This window comes from Haemaphysalis longicornis, unplaced genomic scaffold (genome assembly GCF_048455015.1).
Source record: "Haemaphysalis longicornis isolate Haplotype H1 unplaced genomic scaffold, Haemaphysalis longicornis Haplotype H1 scaffold_2, whole genome shotgun sequence".
Lineage (NCBI taxonomy): Eukaryota > Metazoa > Arthropoda > Arachnida > Ixodida > Ixodidae > Haemaphysalis > Haemaphysalis longicornis.
In genome coordinates, this window is record NW_027526295.1 from 100,427,830 (window position 1) to 100,448,999 (window position 21,170).

The following is a 21,170-nucleotide window of genomic DNA, read 5'->3' on the forward strand; positions in this document are numbered from 1 at the left end:
GTGTATTGAATAATTCGAAGGATTATTGACTTGTGCATGAGTTTATGATTTGGACATCAGCGTGTTATGTGCATGCATAAAGCAAACCTAAACAATTTTATCGTGCATTCATGAGATAAGGTCAATTCACACTCTATACAGAATTGATAACAAACTACGTGTGCCAGCATGTCAGTACCGTTTCCTGGAGCTGTACATTTATGGTCTTTTGTTTGCGGAAAGTACAAGAGAAATGTTAGAATCAAAGGTAATGCTACGGCGGGAAAATCGTACTTTGAGGAAAACGCTAATCCCCTAGCAAGGCCAGGCACGTGCCGCAGTAATCCTTTTTCGAGACGAACGTCTCTTTTCCTTGGATCTTCACCTCAGAGTGTTCTGTGATAGACAGAACGATCGTATACCCACAGGCATTCATCACCACATCGTCCGAGCAAAGGTAAGTGTTTTCGAAACGTCATACTTGGTTTCATTAGTGCTGTTGGTCTGCAAATAACTATTACCTACTGTAACGACGCAAAAGAAAACGAGCTCTGAATTTACTACCTGAAGCATAAGTTTGTAACTGGCGTCTTTACAATCGTTCTCTTTATTAACACCAGGAAGGAAATATTGTGGCTTCGTCTGCGAAGGCGACGTATAGTGAAAGCGCGAGGTTTGTAGATGTGCTGTGCTGTGTGCCATCTAATTGGACCGACGTAATATACTACATTCACAAGCGCAAACCTTAAAGACGCACGGTAATGACCTAACTTCACGTTTTATTCTCATGCGAGCTTCGCAAAGCGGTTCGGAAGTAAGATTTTGTAAAAGCAGTTGAAAGTCTGCTGGTAGCCTTGAGTGGTGGTTACCTGTGATGCCTGAGATAATAGTGAACGCCGTAGTCGTTTCCGAGAAGTTATATCATTGTCTTACGTGTGCGCACCATTGCTAACCAGGGCCCTCGGTGCAGATTCACAGAACTGTCTGCCGGTAGTCTTACAAAAAAAGGGCAGCAAGAGCGTATGTACGATGCAGCAAAGAGCAACGTCATTTGCAATTTCAGTTGCGCTCTATAGGCTTTGTGCGGTGCGTCCAAGCTTTTATGACTTTCGTGCAACAACGAAAAAATATTTTCACTTTTTTCTATCAGTGTAGAGCTACAGAGTTAGATTTTAATGATATCTCTACTCCTTATCTCGACTCTGCCATATAAATATTCCCTTGATTTTTTTCGCCTATTTTGTTTTGATAGTGTAGAATCCAGATCCAGAGGTAAGGGTTCGCAAGCTCCGTGAAGGTGTTCATTACGCGCTGTTTGCCCATTAAGTTCCCCCTGCTGTGTTGGATAAAATATAATACATTTGAATTGAAAATATCATACAGTTGAATTGAAAAAAGTAATGCCTTTCTACGCCGACTACAATGATTGTCGCAAAACATGTTGGGATCTCTGTGGATGACGCCTAACCAGTGTTTTTATAATAAAAATAGCAGCAGTCTGGAAGGGAATCCTGATTTCAGTCCACTGTGCGCTGAGCTATTGCCGGTCTTTCCTCCCTGCCTTTGCCAAGTGCACCCCGTCTTGACAGGTTACCTTAAAGGGGTCATGAAGACAAGATACAAATTTGTTTTATTCCAAAGATTAGTTTTTTATACTGCCCCCAGCACTTGCCTGGCCGCAAACGGTGTTCTATTCACTGAGAAACTAAACAAGCTAAGCCATACTTCTGATTCTCCCGCTGAATCATGTGTTTCTGGACGTCTGCGATGACGTATCTAGCGCAGGTGCGTGAGTGAACGTATCTCGCTGACTACGACTGCAGCGAACGGAGAAACGCCTTGTTTACGTTTCAGTCATCCTAGATGGCGATACGATACTGGTCAGGACCGCTGTAGGCTCTCGCTGCTTTTTTGGCGGGCTTTTACCGGGCTGCTTTTTGTTTCGCTTAATAGTAATCGTCTGCGTGAAAGGTTAGGCACGCTCGGCATACAAAGTCACAGAACACAATGCCGCTTATGCCAGCTGGCCAGTGCAAGCTCAACGTGCAGTACGCCTCTGCAGCTCTAACTTTATCTGTGACTCTTGAACTTCCATCATTTACACCACCATTTTCGCTGCTATAAAAAGAATATGCATTTATTTAAGCGCACGTAGCTCGCTCTGCAAGCTTATAAACCCCGCGTAACTTGTGTTTGCTGTGTTCAGCCTCGCCGAATCGCACAGCTGTCCATAATACGTCAGTGGTTGTAGTTCCGAAAATGAGGTAGTGGATCGCATGGTCATTTTTTTCACTAATTATGTAATTATATAGCTTATTTGAGTAACGTTTGCATTAAAGTGGTGTCAGTGTTATTTTAACGACGCAATCTTTCGAATGAATGAAACTCTCATTTGGTCTTCATGGTACATTTAAACAGCTACTATTTTTTCATTTCACTATTTCTCCCTATCCTCCATAGGGAGAGCAGTAAAATACCTATAAGGAAGGGTGTCATACAAGGAGACACAATCTCTCCAATGTTATTCACAGCATGCTTACAAGAAGTATTCAGAACGTTGGATTGGGAACAGGTGGGAGTAAGGGTTAATGGAGAATACCTCAGTATTCTCAGATTTGCGGATGACGTTGCCTTGCTAAGTAACTCGGGGGACGAATTTCAAAGCATGCTTTCCGCACTGGGCGAACAGAGTAGAACCGTGGGCCTGAAAATTAATATGCAGAAAACTAAAGTAATGATCAATAACCTCGGGACAGCACAGCAGTTTGAGATAGGTGGCGAGGCAGTGGAAGTGGTAAGCGAATATATCTACTTAGGCCAAGTTGTGACCCCAGATCCCAACCATGAGGCAGAGATAATTAGAAGGATCAGAATGGGGTGGGGTGCATATGGCAGACATTCTCAGATAATGAATAGCAGCCTACCATTGTCGCTGAAGAAGAAAGTGTATGACAGCTGCATCTTACCGGTACTCACCTACGGGGCAGAAACTTGGAGGCTCACTAAGAGGGTTCAACTTAAATTGAGAACGACTCAGCGGGCAATGGAACGGAAAATGATAGGTGTAACATTAAGGGACAAGAAGAGAGCGGAGTGGGTCAGGGAGCAAACTGGTGTTAAAGACATATTAGTAGAAATTAAGAAAAAGAAATGGACGTGGGCAGGGCATGTAATGCGAAGGCAAGATAACCGCTGGTCATTAAGGGCAACAGAGTGGATCCCTAGAGAAGGCAAGCGTTGCAGGGGGCGGCAGAACGTTAGATGGGCAGATGAGATCAAGAAGTTTGCGGGGATAAATTGGTCACAGTTGGCACAGGACCGAGATAATTGGAGAATAATGGGAGAGGCATTTGCCCTGCAGTGGGCGTAGATAGGCTGGTGATGATGATGATGATGATTTTTTCATTTAACCCGTAGATTCAGAATGCAGCGCAGGAAACATTTTTACTGTATATTGCCCTTATCCCTGTCCGTTTTAAAAATCCAACACATATTCGTCTGCCATCTCCAATCGACGTTTCGATCTACCACGTAAGCACAGGTTTAGACACCAAGCATCTGCATTTCGCCAATCCAACTGCTTTAAATACATTTCTGCAGTTCTTTCAAAATATCTCAAACATTGCAATCCTTCCTGCTCAAAAAAGCTTGTTAGATGATTTATTTTATTTTCTGTCCAGCTCGTACTTGGTGGGAAACCTTGTTCGTTAACTTTTCTCAGGAAAGATTTTATTCATTTATTGCCATTTTCGAGTTTCTGAGGAACTACAACCGCCAGTGGAGACGCCGCTTCTTCTAGTTGCGCAAACGTGTTACAAATGTCTTTTATCAATATGAGCTACTTCTTATTCCGTTAGTATGCATGCTGTGGCTTTGAGAACATCGGGCGAAGAGGTTTTCGGTGCGTTGTTGGATCAAAGGTTCGCGTTATATCGCCAAAAAGAACCTTCACCTCCCAAAGATTTCGCTCAGAACGGCTTTGGTAACTCGGTGATCAAACAGGGGATGCGGTGACGCAGAAAGGACATCTTTAGCTCGTGCAGACACTGTCTCCGACAGCTATTTGTAGATCTTGCTCACGCGCTGCCCGGGTAGAACATGCGCATTTCATGGGGTAAATGACACATTGCACTATGTAAGGGCACGTCTAAACATATATCTACGCAGTTGTTTGTTTTCTTTACGTACTTTAAGTGAACCGGGTCGGATGCTCTCTTTGTGAAAAAGTACACCTTCTGGGTAGCCATCTTGTCAAGAACCGCGTTCAAATTTTCTAGGCAGCGACTATATTTTTAAATGTTTTGCTTCAGACAATTTTCTTATCACAGGTGTTTTGAATTAATAGAAGTATTGTACTTCAGAAAATATTCTTTCAATTTGTCCAGTTTATTTAATTTCAGCTCTTGTTTCCGCACGTTTTAGTGTAGTTGAATATTTTTAGACGCTACTGCAGTTTAATATTTTTGTACAATTCGCAGTTTTTTTTAGTGGAAGGTCGTTTTTGGTTCAGAATTCCTAGATTGGGTGGTTTTGACTTTCAGGTCGACTCAACTGTTCATAGCCAGTCCATCGACGGCCAGCTTCTCGGCAAGCCTTAAATGCCGGATTCTTCAAACTGGGTTTTCGCTATTTAGGAGTTATTTGGACTGTTCTTATTTGACATGGGATGCTTTGTATCTCATTTACGTTGGTAATCATTGTCAGACACGCCTCAAGCAGGCGCGTGCCTGTACAGTGTATGGATTGCGACTACGTCCTTCGGTAGGGGTCGCAGTGCATCGGTTGAAAGCATTGTAACGCCATGTGCTTTGTTGGGCCAGTAATAGTATACCGCCAGTAGTAGTAGAGAGGGTTAAGGTAAGGCGTTCTCGACACGTCGATCCTCCGAGGGACAGGACGTGTCATTGCAGGTGCGAGGTTGGGTGGGCTAGAATGGCTTGCTGTACGGTTGGGTTTCTTGACGACAGCATACTTCAGGACGAAGTAGACGAATGGCAGCAGCGGGGGAAATGGCCTCCAGTTCTGAAAGTGGCCTTAGCCGCGTAAGCCCGCCTGCTGCCGCTGGAACTTTCTTTCAGATTTGGTTGCCTACGAAGGAAAGCTGCGATTCAGTCAGTGCGGGAAACGCCTCATAAGCTGCTTCGTTATTGCTGCAATATTGTTCTATCGCAGGATTCTATGCTATATTCTATAATACATATTTGATATTCTTTATTCTAATAATTCATGCCCGAACCGGCTAGCCTGTTCCGGATGTTTTCGGTAACGACCATGTTAATGGGCGGTTGTAGTATCTCTCAAGCATATTAATGGCCTTTCCTGCCTAGGTGTTTCACCGAAAAGCTCGGCAACTGCATCCCGAAGATTCCTAACTAATCTAGCAAAGTGCGACTGTATCCGACAACAAGCGCGAAAACCATAGAGCCTTTCTTTTCGGCATGCGATAGTGGGTGTTGAAACAGCCCCTTTTTTAATCGACAGACGCGAGATTATTCATTATAATTTGCACGAATATACTGGCCCGTTTTTTTTTTTTTTTCGTGGCTATACTAAGAACTGTCGCAGATGTCATCTAAAAATCACGCCTTTTTGGTGGGATGTCTCATTGCCCTCAAAAGCCAGTTCTAATAACTGTGCGGGGTAAAAATGACTGCGTTTTAAAGATTCGACGCTCTTTAAGGGCCTTTACCCGATATTTCTTCTTTTAAATTTCTTTCCCTAGTAATCAGCGAAAAGATTTGGGCTCACAGTGGCACTGCCGAGACACGAAAAGGTGTCACTCGCAGCGTTAATTCCCGTTGCTTCTTCCCGCAGAGCTTGAGAATTAGCTGAAAGACCTTTATCTTCGGCTACCTCTTTTTGTCTGTTTTGTGTGCTTACCGTGGAATAATTAAGGGTATGTAAAACAAATCATCAGTACCTGCACCAAAGCTGAAGTTAGGGATGATGAAAGGTTCGCTAGTAACTAGGCGTTTGTCGCGCGTCCTGACCAGCAGAGAAGATGGAAATGGGAAAGCGAGAGGAGCTTGGCAAAGGATATTTATCGTAAAGCAAACCTCGAACAAACCAAAGCACAGCAAACAAAACAATTCACACACGAACAAAAGTTAATGAAAAAAAGTAGAATTACGTGCCGAGGAAAATTGAGTAGTCTCCTACTATATCTCCAAGGTCTCCCAAAGAGTCCGTAAAGAGGCCTACCCAGTGACCGACGCTGATGTGGAAACGTTTCGTGGCTTTGAAGATGTCATGACGAGGTAGATGTCCTGAAGACGTAGCGTTGTCGTCGTGGTCTTGTGGCTTGATTCTCGGCGTCGCCGTTGTGGGGGCCCGTCGTGTCCTAGGACGACGGTTCGATGTCGCTGACCGAGGACACGCACCCGTCGCCGATGGAGCCACCAAGGCGTGGGTTGGCGGAGCGTCGGGAGACCAGAGCCGAAGCGTCGTGGGCCCGCTCCCGTCCAGGCTTGTGTGGCGACGTCGGTGCCTTGGGACGTGGCCCCCCAGGCTTCGCTCTTCGGAAGCCCGATGTCGTTGCTGTTGCTGTTGTGGTTGTTCCACTTCTAGTGGCACATACCCACTTGGGGGATTGGCCAAGAAACAGATGTCTTCCTCAGCCTCGATCCCTCGTCTTCCATGTTCCTTCTTCCACCTTGTTCTCTTGGGTGTCATTGCGGGGGTTTGACCTTGACTCATGACAGCGTTATTGAGTTGAGCTGGGTACTAAACAATGATGATGAAATACGAACCGACAACATGCCCTGCAACAAGAGTTCTAACTCTTGAATTTATTCTCGGCCTAGTTACGCGTGCTAGAGGGTTAAGGCCTTTCCCTATATAAAAGTCGTACCAGCCTTATACTCCAGCAGGATGGTCACACACTGTTGTTGTTAGGGAGATGTATCCTACGTTCAGGAGTGCTGTAGTGCCACTTCGGCAAATTGAAAAGAAGAGGCTTCGCTTTCTGTTTAACCCATGGTCCGTGACTCTAGCTTCTAAATTCTTTTAAGGCAGTTGACAAACTGGAAACCCTGTTATGCTCCCTGCACCAAGCCTGCTAGAACCGAGGCCCTCGATATGCATATTCATCCATATTCTCATTATTTTGTCAACCAGTTTACGCCTATTGCAGGACAAACGCATTTTCGACGTAAAAGGGTTCAGCCGAATACTACACAAGGATTGCCAAATCATGTTTTGCTCAGAGTTCTGTGTTTGTGCCTAGCTTTATCTCCAATATTCTCGCACAATCTTATATCATAACATCTCGATTTTATCCACCTGTGTGTTTTCCCTTCATCTTCCTTCCACGATAAATGGAACAGCACCGGACCCAATCTACAATGACCCGGCACTGCAGCATCACAATTGCAATAGCCATGCTCGTCGGGGGAGGAGTGCTGGTATCGACAGATCTGCCAGAGAGAAAGCCCTACCTGTCGCCTTTTCAGGACGCATGGAAGGTATATTTGCTCATAGGACTAACCGCTTGTTATTGAGGATTTTGAGAGAAGACCAGAAATAAAGAGAAAACACAACTGCCAACACTACGGAGACTAGCGCAGCGAAAGTGGGCATATTACCCTTCACCTCACCTTGGCTTCATTTCCCCCTCCGACTCAAGCCGAACCAGCCGTCATTTAGAGTGTTTACGTGGAGATGTTTTACAACATGGCGGGTGGAAATGCTTAGGGGAGGCGCCGAAAGGCATGCCCGCGGAGTGTCGACGTTAGGACACGACCCAGGCGGTATTTCATTGTAGGTGGGAGTAGATGGGAGAGCTGAAGTGAGAAGCAAAAAAGGGCGGGAGACCTCGCGAGCGTGAGCATATAGGACAAAAACTAACCCCGCCAAAATAAAACTTCCTGCTTTTGGGAAGCGGTTTTCGATTTGTTTTTCTTTTGGTGGGATGAGTATTGTTTGTGTTATTTTGTTTTTAGTTTTATTTTTGGCTCTCAGAAACGCCTTAGGATAATTACCTTCATTTAGACCGCTATGACTTCTAAATGTAGTAACTTGAGCAATTACGGAGTTTTGTGCAGAGGGGCGGCTGCAACACGCTTCTTGTTTTCCACAAATTTTGTTTGTAATAAAGTGAAATTCTTCATCATTTTTATACTTGTTTTCGTCGTGCTAGGCCCCAAAAATGTTTTTTTTTATTTACGATGCTGAAAAAGTATGAGCGCTAACCTTGCCAATTATGCATTTCAGTGCGGATACAAGGCTGAGTCTTCATGTTCCTATACGGCTCTACTCTACAGCAGTACTCAACACGGGTGGACCTGTAGAGTACTCGGCCATAAACTCCTTAAAGAATCAGAAGCGCTTAAGTTCAATAGGACATCGAAAGTCAAGCATGCCTTTGGTTGCAAGTTTTTTTTGTATTAACATTTACGACCTCATCTGTTTAGACGCGGTGTGGCAGAACAAAAAATGATGACGATTTCTGTGATATGCCGAAAGCAAAAACAAAAAGCCAAAGCAGGCGTGCCGTTGCTGCTTACGATGCGTACTGTATTTGCACGCGACATATATGATTTGTGATTAAGTTACATGACCGCTTGAAATGACCGAATTCAAAATATCGGAACGATCGGCCAGTGCATATACCCGCACTAAAGTGTTTTGCTTACTTTGAAGCGACAAATCTACGCCTTCCCTACATAATACTGACCTTGTGGAATCTACATTACAGTATGGCCGTCTGCCAACCACGGTAGATGTAGGCGAAATCACTTCTGGGTTATTGTTTGTGAAATATTTTTAGGTGCACACCGGAAAATTTTACCGGTTAAAAGCATCATCATTCCTTTTTTTCTAAAGTACACTTACGTAGAGGCACACACATCCGTCTTTGCTTCTTGAGCGTTCATTCGAAAAGTCTTTACCAAGACGTTTGCAAAAGTATAAAACATTTTGAATTCTTTTGCTTGTATTCTTACAAAAAAGCGGGTAGACAGCTATAGAGAATTGTGCCATTTCTGTACAGATATCTCGTTTGGCCAACTGTTAGGTGGCTCTCTTGCACCCACTTTGATCTTACTTGGATGGTACAACATCAGTTGCCTTATCATCGTCCTCTATTATTGTAGGAACTAGATTAACAACAAAATCATTTACAAACAGCTAGTCGTCAACCAAAAATATAAACCAACATTCTGCAAAGAAACAGAGGGTGTAATCGATGCGTGTGCTTCGATAAAAACCGCAATATTCTATTTTTTTATATTGCGCACCTTATATTACTATATATGGTAAACCCTTATTTCTAAGTTCCCCTTCGGCGCCGTCGACGTGGGTTGTGGCCAATAATTTCGGCCGCACCACACCCTCCCTGCCGTTTAGCAGGACTGCTGCAGATTCTTGCTCTTTCTGAGCGGCAACTTAGTGCGGGCCCAACGCACAGCGAAACGTTTTTAGGTATTATTGGCTTATGAAAATTTTCTAGTGTTTAGTTCTGCTGAACTGCAATGCCGTCTTTCTTTCTTGTTACAGACTTTCCGCCAAAATTCTACTTTCGTCATCTACCAGCGGACTTTTGAACACGACCCAGTCTACGATTTGACAGGCCGGTGTGTGCACGGAGCCGTGATTGGTTGGGACGAGGAAAGAAAAGTGGCAAACACAATTATGCGGTTCTGGTCCAAGAATAACCAAAAATTGTGAGTGCGACATGTGAACGCAACGGCCCGATTTTCTTTTGTGCGCAAAGATACAAGCGCTAACGTATGAAATCCGAGTTAAAGCGCAGGGCAATGGACTTATGGGTATGTGTCTGGCTGTGTAACACTGTGATGGTAAAATCCAGAGGGCAACCGTTGGCTAATACAGCTCTGTGGTCACGTGCCATCACTCCCTCAGTTGGTCCTTGAAGAAAAAATACAACTTTGTTCAATTTTGTAACAATTAGCCTTTGGTAACTCACTCACGTCCATTCCAGCCACGAAAGTTGTTCTTTTAACTCAGAAAAGCCAGCAATATTTAAACTTTTCAAGTTTCGTGCAACAGAAGTGTGTTATGGCATCGGACACTTCATGTGGGCCAGCATTAAAACATAATTATCGGCGTGTCATTGCACCCCAGTGCTCAAGTGAGGCGATAGAGCGGAATTAGAGGCCCCACTACAACCACCCAGTCGAGGTTTTTGGTGGTCGCTTGGGTGAGTGGCCGCCAATCGCAAAAAGAAAATTCTGTGACGTCATAGCGAAATTGCGGGAAATCGTCTGTGCAGTCTCCAATGCTGCATCTGTTTTCATTAATATCTCCTTTATTTCTCTGGAGTTCGCGATAAAATTGGTATCAGTTCTTCAAGACCAACCAGCCTTCTTAATGACCCGATCTTGTATGTTGCCTTCAGGGCCTCTTTAAACAAGGATTGTTTCAGTTAGATCTTCTCTGATTATTAAAAAATACCGGGAGTCCTAAAAGTCATTGTGGGGAACCATACATACTCACTGCATTCCTAAATTCACAGCGCAAAAACCAATTCCTTTGGACCATAGCGTCTCCGAGAACCTTCGTGATGATAATAAATGGCTCACACTTTTGTGACCCGAACGAAACAACAAAACCTTATGGTGTGAGCCGTGCACAGCTACTGCGCTAAAACCAACCTGCTAAAGTGGGAGAACGTCAAGCTATCAGAGCTGTGCCCCGAATCTTGAGAACTGCAGTGGTGTGGTCTGGTAAATGCACATGTCCAGGTACCGTTCACAAATTCCGCGAACATGAATAAAATTAATGCCCGCTATTTGTTCGTTCCCAGCAAGTACGTTTTGGCATTCATGGCCACTATTTTTTCCTAAATAAAACTTTTGTCATGAATTCCACCTTCTTCCCAAACGACAAAGCACCCATTCATAATTTTCGGCACAAATACAGAAACTCCGCAGGAAAAACGTGACCTGCAGCTAGTAATTTAATAGTTCCCGTGACGTTTCTGTTCGAAAACGCAAAGCCGTTAAGGTGTGCCTGCTATTAAGTGCGAATGCACTTCTTAAGCGACCCTGAATCACGCGTCCACCGCCGTCCGTCCATCCGCACCACATACCCACTTAGGGCGATTGGCCAAGAAGAGTTTTTAAGTGCGAAAGCGACCCCACCACATACCCACTTAGGGCGATTGGCCAAGAAGAGTTCCTTCGCTACCCATTCGGCATATCTTCGTGATACTAACCACTTCCTACGGGAAATTAACAACATAAAAATCCCTGATGGCGCCTTCCTTGTAACTATAGATGTAACTTCTCTGTACACAAATATACCTCACCGAGATGGGATTGAAGCCCTGGTTGAATCCTATAGCATACATCGGGATCACGAGGCGCCAAGCCCACAAGTCATTGAAACTTTGACCAGGCCAGTGTGGTATAAATAGCTTTTATTTCCACAATCAGTATTATCTTAAGCGACCCTGAATCACGCGTCCACCGCCGTCCGTCCGTCCGCACCACATACCCACTTAGGGCGATTGGCCAAGAAGAATTTTTAAGTGCGAAAGCGACCCCACCACATACCCACTTAGGGCGATTGGCCAAGAAGAGTTCCTTCGCATCACCCGTGCATTCGCACTTCCCCATGCTCCCCTTCGGGGAAATGCGGGTGAATTTTTTTTCTTTATCACAAGTGTCACCGCCCTATCGTTACTGCTGAAGAAATCCTCTACACTGCCGGCTATTTTTGTAGATTGAGAGCCCTACCCGAGCTCTTTCTTTACTCAACGACCATAGTAGTTCTTTAGCCAGCGATTCAACGGTTTTTATCCCTCACCTATTTTTGGTATTTTTTTATTAGTTATGCTATTTAATGCTTGAGAGCTGCAGCTACGCTTCATTCGCTCACGACAGTTCTAGTTTTACATTTTGCCAGGTTCAACTTCCAGCTGGCGGTTTGTCTCGAAGCAGTGATTCATATCAACCCTAGCGGTATCATTGCTCTGTTCAATGCCTTGTTCAGCTGCTAGTGAGTACACGGTCATGAGTTTAGTCGTCGATTAAGAGGATGTTCTGTAAACAAAGCAGCCCGTTCCCGGTGAGCCCTATCTCAATAGCACTTAGGGCGTTTTGATAATTACTTTTAATCCATTGTTTATGCCGTACCATGCATGAAAATATATCCAAAAGATGAATTATATTTTTTGCAGAACGCCAGATTATGTTAGCTAAATTTGAACATTGACATTGGTTCTGGCGCATTAAAAATATCGGCCTCATGTGCAAATTTCCTGGTGTCATCCGAATTTTTACATTACATGACAAGCAATTTTACCTTCTTCGTTACTCACCAGCATCAGGCGGAAGAAGAAGAATCTTCCACTGAATGTCGCCATAAAAATTTCACAGAATATGAATGTACCTAATTATACACGTTACATGCATCGAACAATAGGAAATACCTAACCGCGGTAGTGGCAAACCTCTCCACATTGGAGTCGAAATGCTTCCCAACAGAACGTTACTTCTCAGTTAAATTCATAGAAAGACAGCTTGGTACAGCAGCCGAATAATTTATTAAATGGGATGGCGCGAGGAATTATTGGGAAGAGAAGGTTGGGAGGGGTGAAGTGTGGCTCATTATGAAAGCATCGTAGGCGAAACTGCGAAACTCTTTACTGAGCTGAGTGATTTTTTGGTGTCAGTTCTTGCCCGTATCCAGTGGTCGTAGGACACTACCGACACGGGCGGATGCTTGCCACGAATAGACTTGAGACCCTTACACTCCCTTACAAACGAACGAGGTGGCGCATGTCAGGAGTCGCTTCATTGGCACATCCGTCACACCGCGTTGGAGATGGGGGCTGTCGGCGCTTTATTGACGAAAACTTCGGCTCTCAAAGATAGCGCTCGGAGTAACTTGTCGTCGGTTTTGTGTATGCTAGCTAGAAGGTTGTATCGGAGACGTTTCATTTTCCGCCTTTCGGTTGAGCCCGTGGGTGGGGTGAGAGAATTAAGTTGTGCCTGCCTCGCCAGCCCGTGTGCCCGCTGGTTACCGGGGTTACCTGCGTGACCTACCACCCACTTGATCTAGAAATGGCGGAATGTGGTTGTTTCGCTTTTTTTACCCCTACACTGCAGAAAACGCAACATTTTGAAGTAATTGTTACTTTATACCTGATTAACCAAAAATAGCAATCGAACCCGTCAAAATAAGTGTTTTAAACGACGTCATCATGAAATCTAGTTCGCCAGAGCAATTTGTTACAGGCTTCTGAAGTGACCTAGTTTAAAACTGACACTATTTTTGACATCGCCATTGTGACTCTTGTATGGGCTATAAAATATATACGCCCTTCTGCAGTTGTAGAAGCGCACACGAAGATTTACCTTATACAAGACTGCTGCTCCTAATGCTTCCTTATTTATAGTTTTTTCGGCAGAACGCTTCCGCGCCACACTCGTCTTATAAATAAGACACCACACTCGTTTTTATAAATAAAAACAACTTTCCACTAAGAAACGCTACAGGACTACAAATTCGATTATTTACGATCTGCGTATTTGCAATGTGAAACATTGGATCTTTCGTAAAACATGCTTTCCGCTTTAGCATTTGCTTTCCCTAACTTCTTGCTCTTTTTTTGTTTCTCACGATCATCTTCTTGGTCTCCGGTAATAAAGAGGTTAATATTTTTACATACTCTACACTGGAAAAGCTGAATTACTACATCAGTTAGTGAGCCTCATTTCTTGCGAAAATTATTGTTCGACGGTGGCCTTTTTTACAGCGCGAACCGAAGCGTGCCCATGACCCTGCACACTACAGACGGATACACAGTGCCCAATGGCTTGTTTGCAAATCTGGATGACGGTAAGGTAGTCAAGGCGACAGCCCCTTTGCGGCCATCTCTGGCACCCCGCTCCAACGCACCTCACCCGCATGTCGATCATTGTTTTAGGACTAGTTTGCCCCTTTGGATTTCACGCTAGAGAACAGACGTAAATAGTGAAACTTTTCTTTCTGTAATTATTATTGTAAAACTTGATTTGATGGCGCAAGGGGACTGTGGCCGAAAAACTCCATGTCAGGTGCCGTAACACGAACCAGCGCGATAAGACGGCAGAAAAAGCTACCGTTAACAGTTGTGTATCAACACAAATCTTAAGAACTCTGGGCGAAGTGCAGCGAGCCTGTCATATCGAAAAAAAAATTGTTATAGAATAGGTGTTGCATCAATTGTATTTCCAGAAAGGTTTAGAAAAAGCCGTAATAACAAAGTTCGCAGTCACCCAGACCTCTATGGAAGTAAATCTGCGGCCATCGTCCAGGCGCTACCAAATTTTCTAGCACACATTATAGCGGCGTAGAAACTTTAAAGCTCTTTAGCTGGCTTATTTGCTGGTGTTCACTGAAAGAGAAACATAAAGTGTAGACGCGTGTTCGAAACAGTTTACAAATCGTGCGCCAGTAGGATAAGCCAAAAAAATCTGGCGACTCGCTGTACGTGGCTAGGGGCAAAGCCGACACTCACTGTTTTCCCCAAAGACAATTTTTTTGCCAAGACCGGGCCCTGTTTTTTATTTGGCTAGTACAACTTTGAAACATTTTTTGTTTTGCCTACTTACCCTTACCACACAATAAGAAATACCTATTTATGTCGGTTTTAAGCTAAAAACCTTACATCTCTCATCAAATGCTAAAGTTCATCCTTTTCGACGTCGACATGAGTGGTACCAAAATTGCCACAGCATCAAAGAGAAAATAAACAGCTTTTGGGTAATTGTGGGGTTTGGTTTCCACACTGGTCACAAGCGCGTGGGCCGGGAGAGCTACTACTACAAACTACTCTCTCTCGGCACCCTGATAGAGGGTGTACCAAATCAACCTGATTGTGTACCACGTTGCAGGTGGACGTAGCGGCACGTGAGTAATCCGAACCGCAGAGAGCTTTGATTCTGGAGGTGGTGCCGCACGAAGTGTGGCCATTCTGCCTGGTAAAGTAATTGGCGCAAGAACGGAGAAACGAAGACGAAGGAAGAGATGCAAGCATGATGTAGCTGTAAAAAATTATTTGACAATCGCTAAACCTTCACAACACATAAGCAGACTTGAGTACCGGAGCAATTTTGTGCCACTCCTCGTTCTTTTCAGCCTTCTAATGCACAAGGGCATTGTTTAGCCTTGTCTATAATGCATATTAATTTTGCCATGCAATTTTTTTGGTATGTTCATGCGACACTGTCGCGAAAAGCGCGTGCGTCGCGACTATAAAGGCAATTTTCCTCGCCAGTGGTTGCGTAGCCAATTGAATGGTGCTTTCCCGTGATCCCATGAATTCGGAAGCGGATTGGATTTTATGTTCTCTAAAGTGCGAAATTGGTGTGTACGCATAACCTTCGTTCAATTCTCAGCCGCTTCCAGCGAAACTACATTGCAGTGTTTGCATAACAAGCCGAGCGTACAGTATTTTTTCTTTGCAGATATGATATTTTCTATTGAATACACATTTGTTGTGTCCGAGTACGAAAACTGCGACCTACTGCGGGTGCCCCATCGCTCCAATGGTGAGTTCCGGGTCACTGAACAAGCTGGGCGTCCCTGCTACAGGGGCTGCACTGTGTAATAATTATTTATTTATTTATCATAGTACCCACGGCGCCTTTTCAAGGCATTACAGGAGGGGGGGGGGGGGTGGAAGTAGAAATTTGTACAAAAATTCAGGCAAAACCGAAATATCACCTAAAAGACAATGACAAGCCAAAAACCAGCATGTTCAACGAAGGTACACTACAAAGAACACGAAAATACGTCATTACACATACTTGTCGCTACATTTTTTGATAACTTGTTTCATTCGCAATTAGGTTTGTGGAAATAGCATGCTTAAACAATGTGGTTCTACAATGTATTTCTTTTATTTTACAGGAGTAGTCTGTCCTTAGTGAAACGTAGTCTGGACTCATACATAGCAACTTCTTTCTATCTCTGTTTATTGTGAAATATATTGTGAAACATTTTTAGTCTGGGTACTCTCCTACGATGATGAAGTGAATCCCAACCTAGACTACACTTAGCAGCAGACACACTGAAGTTCCTTGAGTAATCTCGAACAACAAAGCTAGTAGCCAAGTTTTGAACACTTCCTAGTTTCTTGATATAAGATTTGATACGTGGATCCCGTACCGTACAAGCAAATTTTCGCAGCTGACTCCGAGTTTCTGCACAAGTTTGGCATATCATTCTGAGATGCTGCTAGGCGAGCTATTTACTTTGTATTATCCATCATGCGCACTACACAAGAGCTCCCATGCACCACTGCACGTTTAGTCACGTAACCTGGTTTCAAGCAGCTGTGGCAAGCCTATCGTGAAGCTGGTTCTTTGTGTTCAAACAGACAAGAGTGCCTCTGAGGTATCGAAATACATATTTCCAGCTAGGAAATTTGGGAGAAACGTTGACATCAGCCTTAAATATGATCTGTTCTTTCGCGGAGCGTTGTGTTAACTTTTCATGAAGTAACCACTGAGGAGTTCACAAGCAATCAAGTTAGGCGATTAGGTTATCGCGGTTTCTGTTTACCCTATTCCCGATTGCTGCACTTCGCTGAGGGAATCTAAAATTTCTGGATACTAAGGAGGGGCGGGGATTAGAAGCAAAATCATCTCTAAGAGGTTTTTTTCAATTCATGACGCGAAACTCGTCACTGCCTTTTCATGTCATACTTGTGTGAAAGCACCAACCATTACCATTTTACTGCCGTATTACAAGAGCCAATTGATTATTAAGAGCGTTAGCAGTTTTTAGGCCTAAGGACGGGAAGCTGGAAAGGTGATGATGAATCAAGCAAATTTGCTTCCATCGTTACTGTGGTTGAAAATGCGGAGAGAATTATAACTTTTCATAGTTTGAATTAAAAAAACTCGATATGTACGTTTAAATTTATATGACATTACTGTTCATTTGCTTCAAATACAGGCTGTGAAATGTGGGTCCTGATTGATCGAATGCACGAGGTCAGCAGCCTTTGCCACTTCATATACGATTTGCTCTGCGGCATGAAGAAGTATCGCAAGTATGAAGAAGAATTCTGCAACGAGAAGATGAGGATATCACAATAAACAAAATTTTCCCAAAAACATATTTGTAAGGGCGAGTAAGAATTTTGTTCTATAAAGTAATTTCTACGTAGCACGTGCGCAACAAGTGGTCCTGCTCGAAAATAGTCTATCATAAATCAACACAAAGCGACAATAGGGGAAATTCAGCCACTATGCAGGGGACAACCTTCCGGTTTAGTTAAACAGACAGAAGATCTGTTAACTGTACTGCTACAGATCTGGGTGTTGATACCGTAGCCTCTTCCTTGCTCACAGGCACGTTTTCTTATAATCAAAGTTTAGGTTTCAGCGAATAGTAAAAAAATGCGTCGTTTTCAGTAGATGGCCCAGAACTAAAACCATTAAGCGGCACAGGCGCCATGTTCCCGCTTCAGACGCCGATTTCCCAAAGCCAGCTGCTGCTGGTTCAACCGCGTACTAACGTGGTCCACTTTGTTAGGGATCTGAAAGCTAGCAGACGAAACGATCGAGCCAGTTACTAGGTACGGAGAACTCCCAGCGGCAAGTTCCGCAATCTGTGAGGTGCAAGAGCCAGGTCCCCGACGAAGGGAGAGGAACCTCCGGCTCTGCTGTTTCTCCAACCTTACACTACAAGAGCAAGTTGCACCAATTTGTGTAACGTAAGATATATAATGCGCTGCTATTGTAGATGGCCTGTCAATTTATCTTTGACGGGTAGTTTTCCGTGTAATAAAACAAGTAATAACACCGTTGGTGGAGCATTGGGCTGCTACAGTGCAGACAGGGGTTCAAATCCCATTGATTTACGCCGACGTTTTTCATTGATTTACTATTTGCTGTACCGGCCATTTCCTTGACCGAACTGCAATGATAAAAAACACTAGTACAACAAGAACAGCCGCGCTATTTCGCCGAATGAGGCAATATAGTTTTCGACTTCAGAAGCATGTGCTTGTTTTACGCTATCGGCATGCGCCGGCGGTAACTCTCGCCAGAAACAAATAAAGAGTGTGGCCTTGCAATGCCGTGTTGTTTATGAATTTTCGAACAAGGTCTCGGAAAGAAGAGAGCTGCATGAAGAAAACTTGTCGCGATGAAGCATCTACGAGAACGTTGGAAGCGCGACGATCCTCTGCTATTGTGCATCGCCAAGCCACCTTTGAGAAACGAATTTTGATGTCACGTGGGAGCATTGAGGCCCTAACGCTGAAGATTCGCTTCGCGGAGCTATGGAGCGTGGCGAAATCAGTTGGCACAGCTCCAAGAATGAAATCTACGGCAACCCTATCACCGCGGTATAAGGTACGATACGCTTGCCTAGAGTGCGTCAAATTCAGGACAAAAACTGAGTGAATGATGACAAGACGACGAGTGGAAGAAATGCTGTGCCCGAGGACGCGGGTTCGATTCCCGCCAGCGGTAGCCGTTTTCCTGATGGAAGAAACATCCCCCTCGCGAGGTGCACGATCAAATGCAGAGCATTTCCGGGGGCGCACGACGTTAAATAGTTTGCGTTACGGTAATGTTGTTGCACTTGTGGCAACTGCTGACGAGAGAGCGCGGCGATGAGTGCATTCCAGCCTCGCCGACAGCCGCCTTTATCACGCCACGATCGCGCCACGCGCGCGCGATGCTGACGTCACGATTACGCCACAGATGTTGTTGATCCCGCGACGCGCGCGCCCCCACCTGTTGGGCGCGAACCGACCGTGGAGAGAGCGCGCGATGCGAGGGGAGAGTAGGCGAGGAGGAGCGGGGCTGACGAGATAGCGCGGCGATGAGCGCGTTCCAGCCTCGCCGACAACCGCCTTTAGCACGCCACGATCGCGCCGACAGGGCGCACCTGCGAGCAATGCAGACAACTACGGACGCCAAGAACGGGTGACATGGTGAGTTAAAGAAATTCTCTGCATTTAAAATAAACACTTAGTCAGTAAAAACAAAAATATGGTCGACATCCCGCCCTGCGAAAGTGGATGTCCCCAAAGCTGTTGTAAACTACTACAAATGGTGGTGGAGGGGGGTATGAAATAGTTCTCTTCGTCTCGGCGTACTTGTGGCTTGCCCTCGCTAGTGTAACTAGACACGTTTGACGCCGAAACCTTGAAACAAACATATTTTCCGTGCCGCCACCGCCATCATTGGCCAGTTCGCATTACGTCACATGTTTACACTTCGACCGTTCATGGGCGCCATGTTTATGCGTTTTAGTCGGTCAACTCTGGTGGCTCAACTTCTCCTCCATGCTAAGCTGCTGCGCCCGACCGACGTCGTTCCGAAAGCCAGTCAAAGGTAACGCGTGTAGCAGCATTTCAGTAGCAGAAGTGGGTTCAAAGATGCCGTTATGATGCATCTTCAGTAGTTAACGAACGACCCGGTCAAATTTTACGGCGTGGCCGTAGATGCAGTAATCTAGCAACATTATCGAACAAAATGGCCGCGGTTGCTAACTTGCGTGCCTCAATGGCGGTTCCAAAGTACCTTATTGCGCTCCGCTGAGCCCGGCTTCTCTGGCGACAAATTCTGGGTCCTGCCTACCCTAAAGTATGCGCTCGGCGTCTTGGGCAAGAACTGCTCTGTCTAGTGATACTAGTCCTGCCTCACCTTCAAAGTTAATCTGCAAACTTAATCTTTACCAAACTCACAAGGTGCGGGGGTCACATTGTTCACAGGCGCATTATCATTCATAATGCGGTTTTGATGATTCTTATGTGGTTTCCTTAAATGAATCCGGCGCTATATGTTGTATGCCTGATTTGCCTGACACATGCGATTGGCGTCATAGGCGTTGGCGTTTTTCCCCAAGGAGACGAAACAGCTGGGGGATAGAAGTATAAAGGTGTGCCTGAAAATACGATGCAATTACTGCCGTGAAGGTCGATGACGAGCGCGGCTGCATAGCCGCGTAAGAGAGCTGTGCAGGGGGTACACGTACGTCTACGTTTGTCGCATATGGCCGTGGGACAGCACCGTGCAGAAACGCATGATTATACCTTCCGCACTTCGAGATGCCCACGTCAGCCCTTCTGTGAAAGGCACGAAGAAACGCGTCATTTTGTATATGTGCGTGCGTGTGTGTGTGTGTGTGTGTGTGTGTGTGTGTGTGTGTGTGTGTGTGTGTGTGTGTGTGTGTGTGTGTGTGTGTGTGTGTGTGTGTGTGTGCGTGTGCGCGTGTGCGCGCGTGCGTGTGTGCGTGTGCGCGTGCGCGCGCGTGCGTGTCCGTTCATGTGCGTGCGTGTGCGTGTGTGTGTGTCAGAGAGAGAGAGAGAGAGAGAGGGGATAGAAAGAGAAAGAGCCTTTTTTTCGTGCTGCTATTACATCTTCGCCAGGTTTCGATAGTCAGTGTTCTAATTGCTTCAATAATTCTCGCAGTCTCGCTGTGCCCGCCGCCTGTTCGTGTTCGGCGGCCTCGCCTAAAACGCCATCGATACTGTCCCCATAAATTACTGAGGCAATGTTACTTGTCGTGATAACGCTACCATTGCGTCACTTCAAGTTATAAGGGGCATCACTGCGCAGAATTCAGGGATTAGTCAAACGGATTGCTTTACATTTGAGACGCTTTCCAGGTTTCCTAGTAGTCTGACGCCAAAACCTTAAAGCAATCCAGCAGCGCTGGTTTTAAGATAGTGATAAACACGCCGCTCGTAGAGACGTCCGTCGTCCGCATTCATTCGTTCGATGCAGTTCTATACACCCTTATGAAAATTTCTTTGTCCAGTAAAAAGACAGTCTACGTCCCGAAGGAAATAGACTCTGTACGCTCTGTGTGTCCTCTGTATTTGAATCTGGCCTCAAACTTTCTGCGACCTCCAATAATACTCTATATTTCCGTCCTCTACGTGTCCCACAAGATTCCACCTTTTGAGTGCCCTTTGCCTGCAGTCGATTACAGCGCCCTACAGCCAGCTGCATGTAGAAAACGTCAGGCGGCGCAACAGTCACTGGTTCATGCTGCAGTTATTTCTGTAAGAGCAGGCTGACGAAAATCACATGAAACACATATGGCTCTTGGAAACTCACGATTTTATTCAGGTTGGATCCATACGTGCTACTGCCGCCTGCCGCACCAGGTGTCTCCTTATCTTTACCCCTCACAGGATGGAATGGTCACTCCCACACTTGAACTTGAAATGACAAACGCAGTAATCGCATATGAAGGGGTTTAAACAAATA

At 45.1% G+C, this 21,170-nt stretch overlaps 1 protein-coding gene across 1 annotated transcript; it reads left to right on the top strand.

The window, feature by feature from the left end:
- The first annotated feature begins 378 nt into the window (after positions 1–378).
- On the top strand, positions 379–17,052 carry LOC144169060 (male-specific histamine-binding salivary protein-like). The gene is made up of 7 exons (XM_077698057.1): positions 379–436; positions 4,521–4,566; positions 7,305–7,442; positions 9,475–9,641; positions 13,703–13,785; positions 15,396–15,479; positions 16,891–17,052. The coding sequence occupies exons 3-7, from the start codon at positions 7,323–7,325 to the stop codon at positions 17,031–17,033; spliced, it is 597 nt and encodes a 198-aa protein (XP_077554183.1). The 5' UTR covers positions 379–436; positions 4,521–4,566; positions 7,305–7,322; the 3' UTR covers positions 17,034–17,052.
- Positions 17,053–21,170: the final 4,118 nt, after the last annotated feature.